Consider the following 15,439-nt stretch of genomic DNA (forward strand, 5'->3'; position numbering starts at 1 on the left):
GGGTGGGGAAAAAATTGAGGAAAAAAATCTTTATTTGGCAATAAGTAAGAGCTTTAAGATCGAATGAGACAAACAAGAAGATTTATATAGCATCAGTTTCTTAAGGCAGGAAAAAGTATGGTAAATTTTACTCCATACTTTGTTTAGGAATGGTCTTTAAAGATGACAACCTTTACTACAGTCTGTTTCTGCAGATAAAATGCTTTCACTGTGCAGGTATATCAGGATATAGAGCTGGCCATCGTGTTTAGCCCATAAGGTTAATGACTTTTCCAGTATAATGCAACTATTGTATTGTTATCTGTTCTCTATAGCTTCTCTGACTGGCTAACAAATTTGTTTGTAAACAAGAGACAAGTGGAAGAGATTTTTTTTTTGTTGGTAATGTGAATACTTGTACTGTGGCCACTGAGATGAGCGGTGATAAAACTTGGGATTTTTGTAGGCATTGCAGCATGTAAGGAGAAAGACACGAGATCTGTCCTAGAATCTGAGGATTTCTTTTTTTTTAAGGAACTTTCTTTCATGTATACGTCTACTTTGTACAGTGCTGATTGCATTCTGTCTTTAAAAAATATTTTTCTAATTTATTTCTGCAGCTTATTAGACTGCATGATACTTGTGTTAAGAGGTGTGAGCCAGTTCCTGATAGGGTGCAGTCACCAAGGTTTGACTGCCTTTTGCAAGGTTCTTATGGGTATAGGATCATACAGTGTTCTAGTGGTGTCATCATACCCAGTTTTAGGTAAAACATGATTTCCTAAGATCAGTGCTTTGGAAGCCCTGCTCTGTCTAGTGTACAAACCTTGGGTCAGCAATCCATACTTGAGAATGCTTATGTCTTGGATGCATCTGGAAAGGACACAAGTCGTGAGAGTATTAATATATTAAGGTTCAACAGAATTAAATATAGAAGGAATGTGTGTGGGTGCAGCATGAGATGCATGTGCGTCATGAAGGCCTTGCCTGTGCACTAGCAAAAATGTGCATTCCACAGCACCTCCCAGGAGATCCTCCAGGAAACTGCATGCAAGAACGCCCGGCCCTCAAATAAATGGGATAGATACAACCTGAAATACTGCCACAGCTGGATGACGAAGTTAAACTTCAGTCACTAACCAGTTTCCAGGGATAATTAAAGAAGAATAGTTTGTTTCCTAAAAGTCAATGTCATAAATTGCAAAAGGAAGCAGTTCCTCCCTCCCTCTCCGCTCTTAATTTCAACACTTGTAGCAATTATCACTACTGTTGTGAGTCTAGTTTACACCAATGCATGTTAGGTACTCAGGGAAGTTTCTTTTTCTTCTGCCATTCTGTCACTCCAGATAATGTTTTCAGTGTTTTCCCATTGTTTGCTCCCACCTCCCTGTCATTTCCATTGAAACTTTCCTATTTTTTCAGGCAAACTTTTCTGGAATGTTGGGTCCCGTTCTGGGATTAATTGAACCCTGTGTTCTATGGGAAAAAAGGGACAAGAAAGTCTAATTTTGCTTTCTTGACAGGTTTGCGGGACAGAAAGCAGGTAAATCTCTTTTTGTAACAGATTCGTGGAAAACTTTTCAGAGCCAGGCTGTTGGGGTTTTGTCACCTTGTTTGTTTTTGGTAGTTAGCTGAAAGCCTTTGGGGTTGCTGCGAGTGCGTATCCCACTTCTCTCCAGGAGAATGGAGTTTGCTCCAGAACCTGTGAAAAGTTGCAGTGCAGTTTTGATTTTGATCAGTCGCAGAAGGTGCTGGAGGTTTAAACCCGTGTCACGTTCTGGTCCCATTATTTCTGTACTTTTGAAAAAGGGCCATTGTTCATCTGTGAAATTGTGTGTGACTGTGTGCATAAATTTTCTGCCCGAGGAAGGATGTAGTGTTCACCTCCAAGCACAAAGAGTTCCTCCGAGTTAGGGGAAGAATCTGGTATTTCAGGCCAGGCTTATTATTAGCAAATGTAAGAATGGAGTTTGCCACACTGGTGTGTGTGGAAGCAGCTTTGATGTGGACGTGGCTGATGACAGAATTCCTGGATGAAAGCTGTGAGGAAGGGCATCCCTGTGACGTAGCAGATCAGCAGCAGGCAGTTGTCTTTACCTCATTTGTCTGTGTCACAGATGGAGTGATTAATCTGCTTAAGATAAAGGCCTCACAACTTACGGAGGTGAAGAGGGAGGCTTGAATTTCCCCTTGGCCTTGCTAGAGAAAGCGAGGTGACAGTTTGATGGGAGCAAAAGCTTTTCAGAATGTGAAGATTCAAAATACAGTGTATTTGGCAGTCTTCCCAGCAGTACCATTTCTGAGGCGTATACAAATTTGGCTGCATGCATACGAACACAGGAGTGTGTTTAAAAGCATACATCTATAAATGTGCTTGTGTATGGGCATGGACACATTATGCATATGCACTGCAGGCACATGTTTATCTTCTTGCATTGACATTCATAACATGAATGATGAACAAGCATGGAAACATAAACTGACAGCGTTGTAAGTCACTCATTTCACTAAAATGAGAGTATATACGTAAGGGTGCATAAATATGTGTGTTTTTGAACACAAATGAACACTGCCACTCAATTCTGAGCATAAACGAATGCATACTCAGATGCATTTGAACAGGTTCACATTCAGCTTACAGGCATTCACCTCTTCCTTGTGCATGGACATAGGTGTGTCTGTGCACACTTCCACACACGTGCTGTCCTTCAACATGCTCTTTCTGCATCCTTGGATGGCATGTGCACATGTACTTGCATGCATTGCTGCTCTGCACTGTAGAAGATGCTGTGATCAAAGAACTTACATACTTCTTTCCAAGATGCATAACAGACTGCCCTGATTTGTTCTTAGCTAACTACCTCCCCAGGTTGCTGAGAGAAAGGGTCCTAGGTCCTGGGCATGGGTGAGACCCTTTTGCTGATGCATGCACAGCTGTGCACCAGCATGTGGAGATGTCAGGATAATTTAGCAGGTGGCCTCGTTACTCCTAGATCTGTCACCATGGTAACGTGTTTTTTTCTTTAAAAAATGTACAGTGCCAAGAGGAGGAAGATGGCTGACAAAATTCTCCCTCAGAGGGTGAGTCGCTTTCATTTCCTATTCCCTTCACAATCAGTTCAGCATCTTAGCGTAATTAGAGGGATTTTAGAAAAGACTTTCACTTTTTGTTTAAAAATCTAATTAAAAAGTAAGTAGGCAGTGGGTGAAAGTCAAGAGAGCCAGGCTGGGGCTGGGGCTGGGGGCTGGGAGTGTGGGGTGCAGCCTGGCCTGTGTCATCCTCTTGTGCTGGGTTAGCTGTGCCAGCACTGCCACTTGCTGGATGGACAGTGGTGCTGGACTGCGAAGTACATTACTTGATGCTGGGGCCCTTTGAGGCTTAAAGATGTTTTTGATCAATTTTTGAGGCTGGTTCAGAGTGCAGTTGTGCTTGTAGGAGGTGGACTTGTTCTTAGTTCTCCCTGGCCCAGTAGACCTGACAGATTCTAATTTTTGCAGGTGCATCTTAGAATCTATATAAACAGCAGAGTTCAATAGGCCTGTGTTATTCAGACAGTTATTAATTCTCTTATCTCTGCAGATATGTCTATCTTTTAGTTGCTGACTATGCTTGATCCTCAGTGCTTAAATCTTCCACTTCCCTTTTAAACACAAGAATTACTCTTTCATTATTCCCAGGCTTCTCTGTTTCTGTCCCCTCCTTAGCATAGTTCCCCTAAAACCTTTGTGGTCCCAAAGGACAAGACCCTTGAGTCTTCAAAGCACATACACTCATCATAAGGTAGTCCCAGTTTCTTTGGCTTCTGTTGCTCTTTCTGGGCTCAGAATTCTTTCCATAGGTGCGTAGCTCTCCTCTTCAAGCCTGTCTTTCAACTACTAGTGTAAACCCAAAGTCTACAGCAACCTCCAGGTTCTCTTCTGTGACATTCTGAAAGTACCTAGTTACAACCAATTGAAGAAATGAGCCCTTTTTGATACACCTAATAGCAAATTTTCACTTCCTGTCACTGCCGCTCTCTGATAGTACAGTCTCTCATGAGTTAGCCATTCATTTTCTCATGCTGCTATCTTGAAAGGAGTAGGCTACCATGCAGTCCAAAGCTTTGAACTACTTGCAGTCTTCATGGTGTGTTAAAGCCTCATTCCTTCTTAGAGTCTGTACATTCTTAGAATGAAAGCTACAATTCTTGTCTGTCTCACAAATTGTTTTTCAGATGCGATCATCCTTTATGGATGATACTTTAAACATATGTCTATTTAAAAGCTTGTATTTTTTTTTTCTTTCCCATTATTTGGTGACTTTACAAGATGCAAAGGTCTCAAACAGGGGTAAACAAACTTCTCTGGCAATAGAAGACTTAATACCTCTTTATCAAATCTGTGATAAATTTCAGTAGATGGAGCCTACCTTCACATAAGCCAAAAAGCTACACTGGTGCTTGCACCATTCAGAGCCATGGTGTCACCAAGTCTTCCCATCTTTCATTGCCTTTGTTACCGTCAGCCAGTAATTTTAACTAATGCAATAATAAGACAACACAAATTTCTAGAGTCCTGTCTGTAATGGAGTTTATATCAGTGCAGCTGATGTGATGATATCAGTAGTATGAGTTTGTGTCTGGATTAAAGTACTTCATTAGGCACAGTCGAGTGTATCAGAACCTCCTTATTCTCACCACTCAGGACATAGTGAAATGCTGTGCAAATCAGTGTCCTGTCAAGTGGAAGATTTGCACTGTGGATAAGGAATGAAATGAAACATGGGGTAGAAGAAGAACTTCCCAAAGCTACTTCCTGAGTGATGTTCAGCCAGTCAGCATTTGTTGCCACAGGCATTCTGCAGACTCTTCCTTGTGTTTCCTGGGAATTGTGAAGGGGAGAGGTGTTACACTGAACACATTTTACTCCTGAGAATGATCTTATTATAATAGAAAAAGAGGAGAGTTCTCAGGGTTATTTGCTGTGATAGTCGGGCAGCTGCAAAGCTAACCAGCTGCGGGACTTCCAGGTTCCATAACCAAGACTGTGCTGGAGCATGTCGCCAGTTGGATGGAGCTGCTTTTCTACTGCAGTTCAGCTGTTTGACATGAACTTAATTTTATGTAGATATAATTGTATAAGAACAGTCCAGCCTACCAAACTGTTGCACATAGGAAAATATTACGGAACCGTAGAGGAAGTCCATCCAGTGTCACATCCAGTCCTGTTCACTCTGTCTATACATGGTGTTCCAGATCACCTGTATCACCAATACTTGAAAAGCACTGGGGCATTTTTATGTCCACTGAAAAGAGCAAGTGATGCCCATTAGAATTAGATTTTATTTATTTTTTTTTTTAAGGCCTTACCACAGTGATATAACATGTAATCATTCTATGACTGATTAATACTTATAAGTATTTCAGTTTATTGCAAGTGATGAATTCCTGTGCCACAGCAGGAACTATTGGTATAGACTTTGAGGACCACGATCTTGTGCTTTGTAATGCTATATTTCATCCCATTTCTGTTTTACGTTTCTCAGCTTTCTTATATTCTTTGTACTATCTTCTGCCATGTATTCACAATATAACCCAAACTTACCATTAGGTTTTGTTAGCCTACCTCTCCATTTTTTTTTAATTTTTTTTTTTTAATGCTAGATCTCTTAATAAAATTTTCTGAATAAAATCGTTTTCAAGATCACTCCATGAGGTACTTTCTGCTTCTTTTTTTTTTTTTTTTTTTTCTCTTTGCCACATCATTTATGTTCTTATCCCCACTTTTTCAGTCTTAGAAAGCGCTTCCATTCATGACTGTATGCTAAATGCTTTACTTAAATGAAGTAGACTGGATCTGCTGAATATCTTTTGTCTTAAATGCAGTTTTAACGAACAGAAAGAGACTTCATTAAGTCTAGGCTGACATACTGTATCATAACAAGGTTTAGAGATTTCTGTAGTATGTTCAACGTTAATTACAGTTTTGAGCCACAGGACAAGCTATACCCTGCTTTCTTTACCTCTGGATCCTTTCTTTTTTCTCAGGTCATTAATGCCCTCATTAAATTACAGAAAAGTTCATAGGCATTTTCATTCATAGTTGGTTATACAGATATCATCAGCTGACATGGCCATTGTGACCTGAGTCTATAAGGTGTGCTTCAGTTTTGACCTCAGGCCACAAACTGCCCTTTGGGAAACATGACTGCACATCCGACTGTTCTTCTTTCTTCAGGCTGTGGCTTCTCATTACTTCTGGTCACTGTTAATCTTTTTCTTAGTTCTGAGTCATTATGTATTTTTCCAGACACTGTGACTGTGATTCACTGTTCTGTTTCTTCAGCTTTTATGCCTACTCATTCTAATGCAACAAGCTCTACTGAAAATTCTTCTGTCTCCACAGCTGTGCATCTCTTTTCCCTATTTAGCGTGCTGAGTGGAGTGCAACTTTAGAACAGGAAACTATGCCTCCTTTGGTGGCAGGCTTGCCTCTCACTGTTAGTTACTGTCTTTCTCAGTGCTTCCCAGATTCTTCAGAGGACTTCTTGTCTAGCTGTGTTGATGGGTTTTCATACAGCTGTCCTTTCTTTTTTATCCTCTCTTCATTCTCCTTATAAACAGTCGACTCCTGCTGCCGTTCACTGACCACCATAAGGGATTACTCTGCTCTACTCTCATACTGTGATAGCTCTCCTGTTGTTTTTTGGTTGCTGCATGGCTGTTGTCCACCTTCTTCTCCATCTGTGCCAGGATGAAGTGAAACATGTCCGGATCTACTAATTGTTCGTAAGGAAGAAATGGCAATCTTAGCAGTAGCAAAGATGAAATAATGAAGTTCCAGATCCTGAAGGGAATAAGAAAGGGGAGAGGTGATGTATGAACCATGGACTGTAAACGAGCAGAGTTTGTCTTATTCAGGGAACAGGTATGTGCAATCCCATTGGGAGGCAACTCTGAAGAGTGGCACAGGGAATCTGGCAAGTATTTCAAGACAGCTTCCTTCATGTGCAAGAGCAGTTCATCCAGATACCAAGAAAAATGCTAAGATTTTTGAGAAGCCCAGCTGGACTAAGTTGGAAACTCAGAGTGGAACTTCCACCATCAAGAGGTAGCACACAGGAGGTGGAAGGAGAGATAGGCTACAAAGGAGGAATTTAGATATATTGCTTGGGCATGTAGGGGGTAGTACCAGGAAATGCCGAACATTTACGAGGTTCAGCAAGGGTGAGTATAGAGTCCTACAGATGAGTAGGAACAGCCACATGCATCAGGTTAGAGGCTGACTTTCTGGAAAGGAGCTCTGCAGAGAAGGCCTGAGTGTCGTGGTGGACAGAAGGTTGGTAATGAGCCAGTGTTGTGATCTAGGAGCCAAGAAGGCCAATGGCATCTGGGATATGCTGCACAGAGGGAGAGGATCTTCCACTCTGCTCTGCCCTGGGGTGGCCATATCTAGAGCAGTACAACCAGTGCTGGGCTCCCCAGTTCCAGGTAGACGGGCAACTGCTGGAGAGAGCCCAGTGGAGGGCTGCAGAGATGGTGGGGGCCTGTAGCACCTCCTGATGGGGAAAGGCTGGGAGCCCTTGGCTGTTCACTTGGAGAAGGCTGAGAGGGATCTGATAAGCGCTGATCAATATCTGAAGAGTGGGGATCAGGAGGATGGGGCCTGTGTCTGTTCAGTGGTGACCAGCACCAGGACAAGTGACAGCAGGCACAAACTGGAGCCCAGTGAGTTTCATCTGAACATGAGGAATTTCTGTGCTGTGAGGGTGGCAGAGCCCTGGGACAGAACCCAAGGAGGTGGGGAAGTTGTCTTCTTTGGAGATATTCCAAACCCCTCTGGATGCTGTGCAACCTCCTCTAGGGAACCTGTTTTGTGGGGTTGGACTGGAGAATCTCCTGAGGTCCCTTCCAACCTCTACTATTCTGTGGATATCAAAGTTCAGCTGTAGTTGAGACTTGCAAGAATCATTGGAGCAACAAGAAGAGTTTTTACTGGCACGTTATTAATAAAAGGCTGGCCAAAGAAAAGGTGGGCCTGATGCTGAGTGAACTAGGTGATACAGGGATAATGGAAACAATTAAGACTGAAGTACTCAAAGCCTACTTTGTCCCAGCCTGCACTAACAATGTCTGCCATACCACTATGATCAGAGAACACATTCAAGAGGAGCAGCCAAGAGTGAACAGGGATTAAGCCAGGGATTACTTGAGGGAACTTCTCCCATACAAGCCCATGAAACTCAACAGACTGGATCTGTGTTGTTGATGGTATTGGCCTAGGTGTTTGCAAGGCCAGTCTCTATCATCTCTGAAGCGCTGTAGAAAGCAGGACACGTATCTGATGACTAGAGAAAAGCAATTGTTGTGCCCATCCTCACAAAAGGGGGAAAAAAAACAATCCAAAGAACTGCAGGCTAATCAAGCTCACCTTGATCCTTGGGAAATTGTTGATCATGTCCCCTTTGAAATACATTTCCAAGCATGTGAAGGAGAAGGGTAAATCAAGTTGCCTGAGCAACTTGATTGCCTCCTCTGATAAGATGACTGGATCTGTGACCAAGGGACAGCAGTGGATGGATTTCATTTATCTTAGCTTTTGCAGATTTTTCAGCACTTTCTCCCATTATATTATATTCAAGTGGGTACATTCTGGTCTAGTCAGGTCAACAACCATACTAGTTGAAATATATTTGGATGATTGTGTTTAGAGAATAGTGTCCAATGGGTCACACAACCCATTGTGGAAGACAGGGATAAGCCTAGTACCACAGGGATCTGTCTTGTCAGCTGTTCTGTTTAGCACCTTTATCACTGACCTGGAGGATGCAGTTGATATGCCTGCTGTATTATGCTGGACTGTATTAGCCCAGTCAAGGAAAGAGGCTATTCCCTGCTATGCCATACTTGTGAAACTACACCTGGACTTCCAGAAAGAAACATGATGTACTGGAGTGAAGCCCACAGTGGGCCACAAGGATGAAGCACATTTATACCAAAAGAAACTGCAAAAGAAGCTGCAAGATCTGGCTCCCATCTCCATGCACTTTTTTTTTTTGTTTGTTTGTTTTCTTTTTTCCCTGCATTTGAAGCCATTCAGGAATTCCCTACTACTGATTTCTTACTACTGCTCATCTTTTGCCAGGCCTTCTCAACTTTGCACACTGGTCTGGATTGTTCCCCTTTGCTTTGAAAAGACTGTCCTTGAAGGTCAGCTCGCCTTCCGTGAGCTCCTTTGTCCTTTAGGGATCCCTGTCATCCCATGGAATCCTTCTGAGCAAATACCTTAATACGCCAAAACCTGCTCTTCTGAGTTCCTGATCTTGCTCTTTTTGAACAGCATCCCGAACTCCACTGTCTCATTCTTCTTCTGCAGCCAGGGCTGCCTTTTATCATCATATCCTCAACCAGTTCTTCCTTCCCTTTTTGTAGTAGGTTCAGCAAAGCACACAGTCACCTGTGTTAAGAAATTGCCATCAATCCAATCCAGAAATCTCCTTAGTGCTTATGCCTTGTGCTTTCCTTAGGCAGATGTCAAGGCGGTTAAAGTCCTCAGTAAGTATGGAGGTCTGATACAATGGAGCATTTTTAAGATGCCTCAAAGGATCTGTCTCCTCCTTGATCGTGTAGCTTGTAGGAGATGCATCCCACAGTCTCAGCTGTTCTAGCACAACGCTCATCTCTTAGGTGAGGCCTTTGTGTAGTGTACAACTGGTCCTCACTGCCTTCCAAGACATCACGCTCTGCCAGTCATAGAAGCTATCCCATGATGTTTTGGTTATCTGTCATGGGGTTGTACCTAGATGTCAGTCTGTGACGGGGACACAGGCCCGGGAAAAGAGCCAGCAGAACATTCTCACAAAGAGAAAGCACAACAGCAATGATCTGAGGAGGAATGGGAATGGACTACATGTAACCAAATCAAACAAAATGATAAAGACGAGAGCACCCAAAGTAGGAGTCAAACCACGGCAGTGAGAGGGCAGCACATGCTTTGCTCTATGGCAAACTGAGATGGCCAGAGGCAGAGAGCGGCTGGGGTCGGGTCTGGAGTCCCACCCCTCTTCCTCCTTGCGCCAAGTCCTGCAGGGATGCCGCCCCTCCCCTCCAGGAACCCAAAATGCACAAAATGGTGGTAACTCAGAACCATGACATGAACTCTTTAACTGCCACTGTTCTGCATGATGTTCTGATGTGGAATACCGACGAGAGAAATCACAAAACCACAACACTGTCCAACCAATAGTAGTGCTGCAACTGTTCACTGACTTTGGATTCCATCTATTTGTTTCATAAGCTGTAGCTGTTTACAAGCACATTCATACCGTGCAGCTTTTACAGGGAAGCTGTAAGCCTTCCTCATTATGCTATTCCTGCTTACTGTCCCCACTGCCCCAGTTCTACTTTTTTGCATTCTTTGGTGACAATCAATACAAAATAAGTCCATGGAAATCTAGAATAAAAGCAGAAATTAATAACTATTTTCTTATTCTAAAATTTTTGAAATATTTGAATTTTCACGATAGAAAGAAAAAGAGCCTCAGCCCCTAGAAAAACCCTGCCTTACTAATGTAAATGTTAATTTGTTTCAGTTATCTATATAATTAGAAGAGAGGATTTAGCATACATGCTTCAAAATATCAGATGATGAGTTGCTGCTAGGTAATTTTTGTAGCTTCTTGAAATAGAAAAAGAGCAGAGTAGATAATTTGGGTCTTGAAGTACTCTTCACGTGTTTATACTTGAAACTCTTGTAGAAGAGAGGAAGCTTGCATGAAAAGTTGTGAGCTTTTCAGTAAGGAGAAAGTGCAAGAAGGAAGTCTGTAGGTTGTGCAGACCCGTATCACATATACACCAAGAGAACTGAGTCTCAGTTACCTATGAAGAAAACAGAAAAATGAATTATGTACTATTGGTTGCAGTTCAAAAGTAACTTTCTCTTTTTAAGCTATTATGTTAGAGAAACAGATCAAATTATTTGTTGTGATGTTCTACTGCTGGGGCTTACCTTCGATTATTCTCTCATTCTTGAGGCAAAATTGGGAAAGAGTATGGGATTGGATCATTATAATGCTTCCCCCCAAATATTCCAATACTACATTGAGAAAGCAAAAGACCATAAGAGCAGTCAAAATTGAGCTGAGTGGACCTTTGTTTTAGCTCAGTATCCTGCCATCCCTGCAGCTGTAGCATGTGCCCACAAAAGAATGCAAACAGAGGAAAGTACATATAATTCTCCCAAATGTTTTCTCAAGCTGCAGCCACTTGCATTCAGGGAATTATATGCAGTATTATCTTTGTTGGCTAATTTTGGAGTGTATGCTTTCTTAAATGATGGTTATAGATGGAATAGGAAATAGGAAATAGGAAGTAAGAAATGCATTTTCCCTTTCACGTGGTAAGAGATGTAGAAGTGTGGAATAGAAATATTTATTGATAATTACCGTTTCTACAAACTTATTAGAAATTTCATTATGTCCCATCTCCAGTAGTTTGAGAACCAACAGGAGTGGCTGTACCACAGCTGTAGGATATGCTCGTACTGGAGGGCTGTGTAGGTGAGCTCCCTGCTTCATCGTGTGCCTGGGAGTTCATGAATTGACTGTGCTGTGACTCAGAGGTAAAAGTCTGAAACTGTGTCCACAATTTTTTAAACAAGTACAACATGATTCATTTGCTCTGCATTGAAGGATCTGAGGAAGCCTTTGCCCTCTGTGGGATGAGATAGTGGCATGGGGGTATTTTCTCACCTGCCAAGGTTTATATTCACTACAGGGAGGAAGTATTTCCTGGTTGTTCTTATTCTGCAAGCTGTCTGGCAACTCTTTGATGCTTTCAGAGCAATGCTTGCTCCTTGTGCTTTGCTCCTAAAAATATTCACGTTCTTCTATTATTCAGCTGATAGTAACACTGAGTAGAATACAAGCAGTTAAAAATATAATGGTTCAGCTAAAGCTGAACAGAATTTCGTGCAATAAAAGCAAAACATTTATTTGGCTCCATGGTTTCTTTTCAAAAGCATCAGTCTAGCTGCAAATAGTACAGGTGTTCTAGCATTTCAAATGGAATAAACAAATAATATTGAAAGAGACATTTATTTGATAGTCTTCATCAGTGTAAATACAGTAGGGAGCGATTGTTCATCTTGGAAAAGAAAGGGATGACAGAGAACCATCAACTTCTGAAAAATGTATGAGCAGTGTGGAGAAGGTGCTCAGGGAGATCCTGTCCACTGCTGCTCCAACCATATAAGAAGATGACCTCAAATGAAACAAACCAATGGCAGGTTCGAAATGAATAAAATGAATTAGTTTGCAGACTGAACCTAGAGGTTCTGAAACGCCATACCTTAGGCTGTTGTAGGTGATAAAGGATAAACTTTCAAATGCTGTCAGGGGTTCAATACTGGGAGAGAATGATACCTGGGATGACTCATTGCAGTAGTCCTTATGTCCTTGCAATGCATAGTTAACGTGTATATGGACAAGGTATGATTATAAAACAGGATGATTTGACTAGGAACCTGTTAGGCTCCCTAATACCAGCAGGCTAGGTGAATAGGCTAGTTACGGTCAGCACTGTGAGTAGCTTCCCCACTGCTTGAAGGTTTGATGTCAACTGGCCCTGTGTCAACACCATGGAGCAATTGTCATTAGTAGCTCTTCATATGAAAGAAAAACTACTGATATTGATCCAGAAGAAGCCTGGAGTTTTATCTTGTGAAGTGAAATAGCTTTGTACACAATATGCACAAAGTGCTGAAGTTGTACCCACACTTGGGAAGCTCTCTTGCCTCGGCCTGTTCATCTTTGCCAGGTATTTCTCACATACATGCTCGTGTCTTAAAACAAATTCAGACTTCTCATTTTAAAGCAAAACAGGAGTACCAATTTGCTCTTAATTCTTATAGAACAGATACTCTAACAGTTGAATATTTTAATTATATAGCTGGAAGCTGAAGTACCATAAAAATTGACGTGGCAGTCCAATAGGGTATTTTTATACTAATTAGAGTTTCCTTTTTTTTGTGGCTTGCTTGCTTAACTTATTCTCAGTTAAGAACTGACTTTTTATTGCAAGGGTATACTTGTCTATTTCAAGACTGAGATCATAGTATCATAGTCTCATAGTCTCGTGCGGGTTGGAAGGGACCTTAGAGATCATCGAGTCCAACCCGCTGGGATTCGAGCCTCTGTGTAGCGGCACTTCTACCATTTGCGCCACAGGGGGGATTTGAACCCAGGGCCACCGGTGTTGCAACGCGGCATTCCTACCACTGCGCCACCAGGGCACACAGATCTTAAGTATTTTCTCTTTACACAGAATCACGGAATGGTTTGGGTTAGAAAGGATCTTAGAGGTCACCTGGTCCAACTCCTTCCCCTGTTCAAGCAGGAGCCCTGAGAGCAGGTAACCCAGAGCCATGTCAGCGTAGCTTTTGAGTATCTCCAAGAAGGAGAGTATCTCCACAATACCTACAAAAAACCTGTGCTCGTTTACTCTTAGCATAAAGAATGTTTGCTGCTGTTCAGTGAGATTCCTGTATTCCAGTTTGTGCTGGTTGCCTCCAGTCCCGTCACTGGGTACCCTCCTGAGAAGAGCCTGGCTCCATCCTCTTGGCACCCTCCTTTCAGGTGTTTACAGACATTGATGAGATCCCCCTGATCTTTCTCTTCTCCAGGCTGAATAGTCCCAGTTCTCTCTACCTCTCCTTGTAGAATAGGTGCTCCAGTCACTTTGTCACCTTCATGATTCTTCACTGGACTCTCTGCAGGATGACCAAGTCTCTCTTGTACCGAGTAGGCGACTTTTGTTTCTTTTTTTCCCTCCTAACCTACTTCTGTCACATTCTCTGCTGACCTTTCTAAAATAAGGTGAATAAGAAGGGATTTTCTTCTTACAGCTAATATGGTTTAGCTAATATATAAAATACCAGAAAAAAAATTAGCAAGAACGTAAGTTGACTCCGCATCTCTGGTCATATCAAAACTTAAATATTTAGGTCAATTTTACATCAGCCAAGAAGATATGGTAACAGTGGTTGCCTTCCTAAATTGTAGTTTTGACTTATCACAGGACTGTAGGATCCCAGAACTGTGGAAGTTGGAAGGGATCTACCAGTCCAGCTCCCCTAGTAAAGCAGGTTCCCAACAGCAGACTGCATAGAAAGCATCCAGGTGGACTCAAATATCTCCAGAGAAGGAGACTCCCCCCACCTCTCTGGGCAGCCTTTTTTCAGCGCTGTGTAACACTCAAAGTTTTTCCTCATGTTTATATGTAACTTCCTGTGTTCCAGTTTGTACCCACTGCCCCTTGTCCTGTTGCTGGGCACCACTGAAAAGAGCCTGGCCTCATCAACTACTGACCATTAAATATTTGTAAGGATAAGAATGTGCTCACCCCTTTCCACCTCCTCCCCCAGGTCTTCTCTCCAGGCTGAGCAGTTCTAGGTCTCTTTCCTCATAAAGAGGGGCTCCATGCCCCACTGAAGCAACGCTTGAATATCACTTCTTTTTATTAAGAAAAAAACAAAAAACAACATGAATGCCTAGCCTTTACTTGCAGTCTAGAGAGAACATTTTAACTTAAGCAGAACAAATCTGAAGTACTTAGCATTTCCAAGAACAGTGGCTGCCAGGCTACTTGTGGTTGAGGCTCTCTTGAAGAGTTTATCAGGGGCTCCAGCCTTGTGGATCCAAAGCTCATTAGCTCTAATTCCATGTTCCAGCTTTTCAGTCATTCTGTACTATGCCACTGAAACCTGCCCCTCTAGAAACTTACCATCACTGGGATAACAACTTCTGGGCACATTTGTCTAGTGGCTGAGAAAGGGTATTACTGCTCTGGAACATAGCATGTTCTTGCTTCCAACGCTTGGGTATTCCTTCCTTCCTTCTCAGATCCGGGAGCTGGTTCCTGAGTCCCAGGCCTACATGGATCTGTTGGCTTTTGAACGCAAACTAGACCAGACCATTATGCGGAAGCGCGTGGATATTCAGGAAGCACTGAAGAGGCCAATGAAGGTATGTCAAGAAAAATTCCTGGACTGATGTAAAGGAAAAAAAAAACCAAAACCCTCCTTGATTTAAGTGCCGGAATGATTTTTCTAGTAAAGGCCCTGTTAACAAAGATATTTTGAAAGGAATCACACAAAGCTCCTAAGAATAAGCACACGGGGAACAATGTGTATGGAAAAACGTTGGAGGAAATTCTGTGGATATTACTAGCTATATCTTCTGAAAGTCTTTAATAAATGGAATATAGCTTATGGAAAAGAAATACTGCTTGAATAACTTTGTATTAGATTGACTAGAAAGAGGAAAGTAAGAGTTCAGAGTGGAATAATGAAGAAATATATGACATTTCCTATTAGTTTTCAGTCAAAATCTAAAATTGTGGAATTACAAAACATGTAATGGGAAAAATTAATCATGGAAAAATGTTAAAGATCTTGCAAAAATATATACATTCAAATCGCTTTT

The 15,439-nt window shown here is 42.0% G+C and overlaps 1 protein-coding gene across 9 annotated transcripts in view; it reads left to right on the forward strand.

Annotated features, from left to right (window-relative positions):
* The window catches only part of SMARCD3 (SWI/SNF related BAF chromatin remodeling complex subunit D3), a 58,524-nt gene that overhangs the window by 12,790 nt on the left and 30,295 nt on the right, over positions 1-15,439 (forward strand). For 8 of the 9 annotated variants that reach the window (XR_014943685.1, XM_085540838.1, XM_015852799.3 and 5 more), the window contains exons 3-4: positions 3,018-3,060; positions 14,858-14,980. Coding sequence is in view for 8 of the 9 variants with exons in the window: in XM_085540838.1 (XP_085396964.1) it covers positions 3,018-3,060; positions 14,858-14,980 (166 nt within the window). In the remaining variant the exon portion in view is untranslated. The remainder of the gene's footprint in view (positions 1-3,017; positions 3,061-14,857; positions 14,981-15,439) is intronic. The other variant, XM_085540842.1, reaches the window with a different exon arrangement.

Source organism: Coturnix japonica, chromosome 2 (assembly GCF_054131305.1).
Source record: "Coturnix japonica strain WE chromosome 2, WE-NBRP24, whole genome shotgun sequence".
Lineage (NCBI taxonomy): Eukaryota > Metazoa > Chordata > Aves > Galliformes > Phasianidae > Coturnix > Coturnix japonica.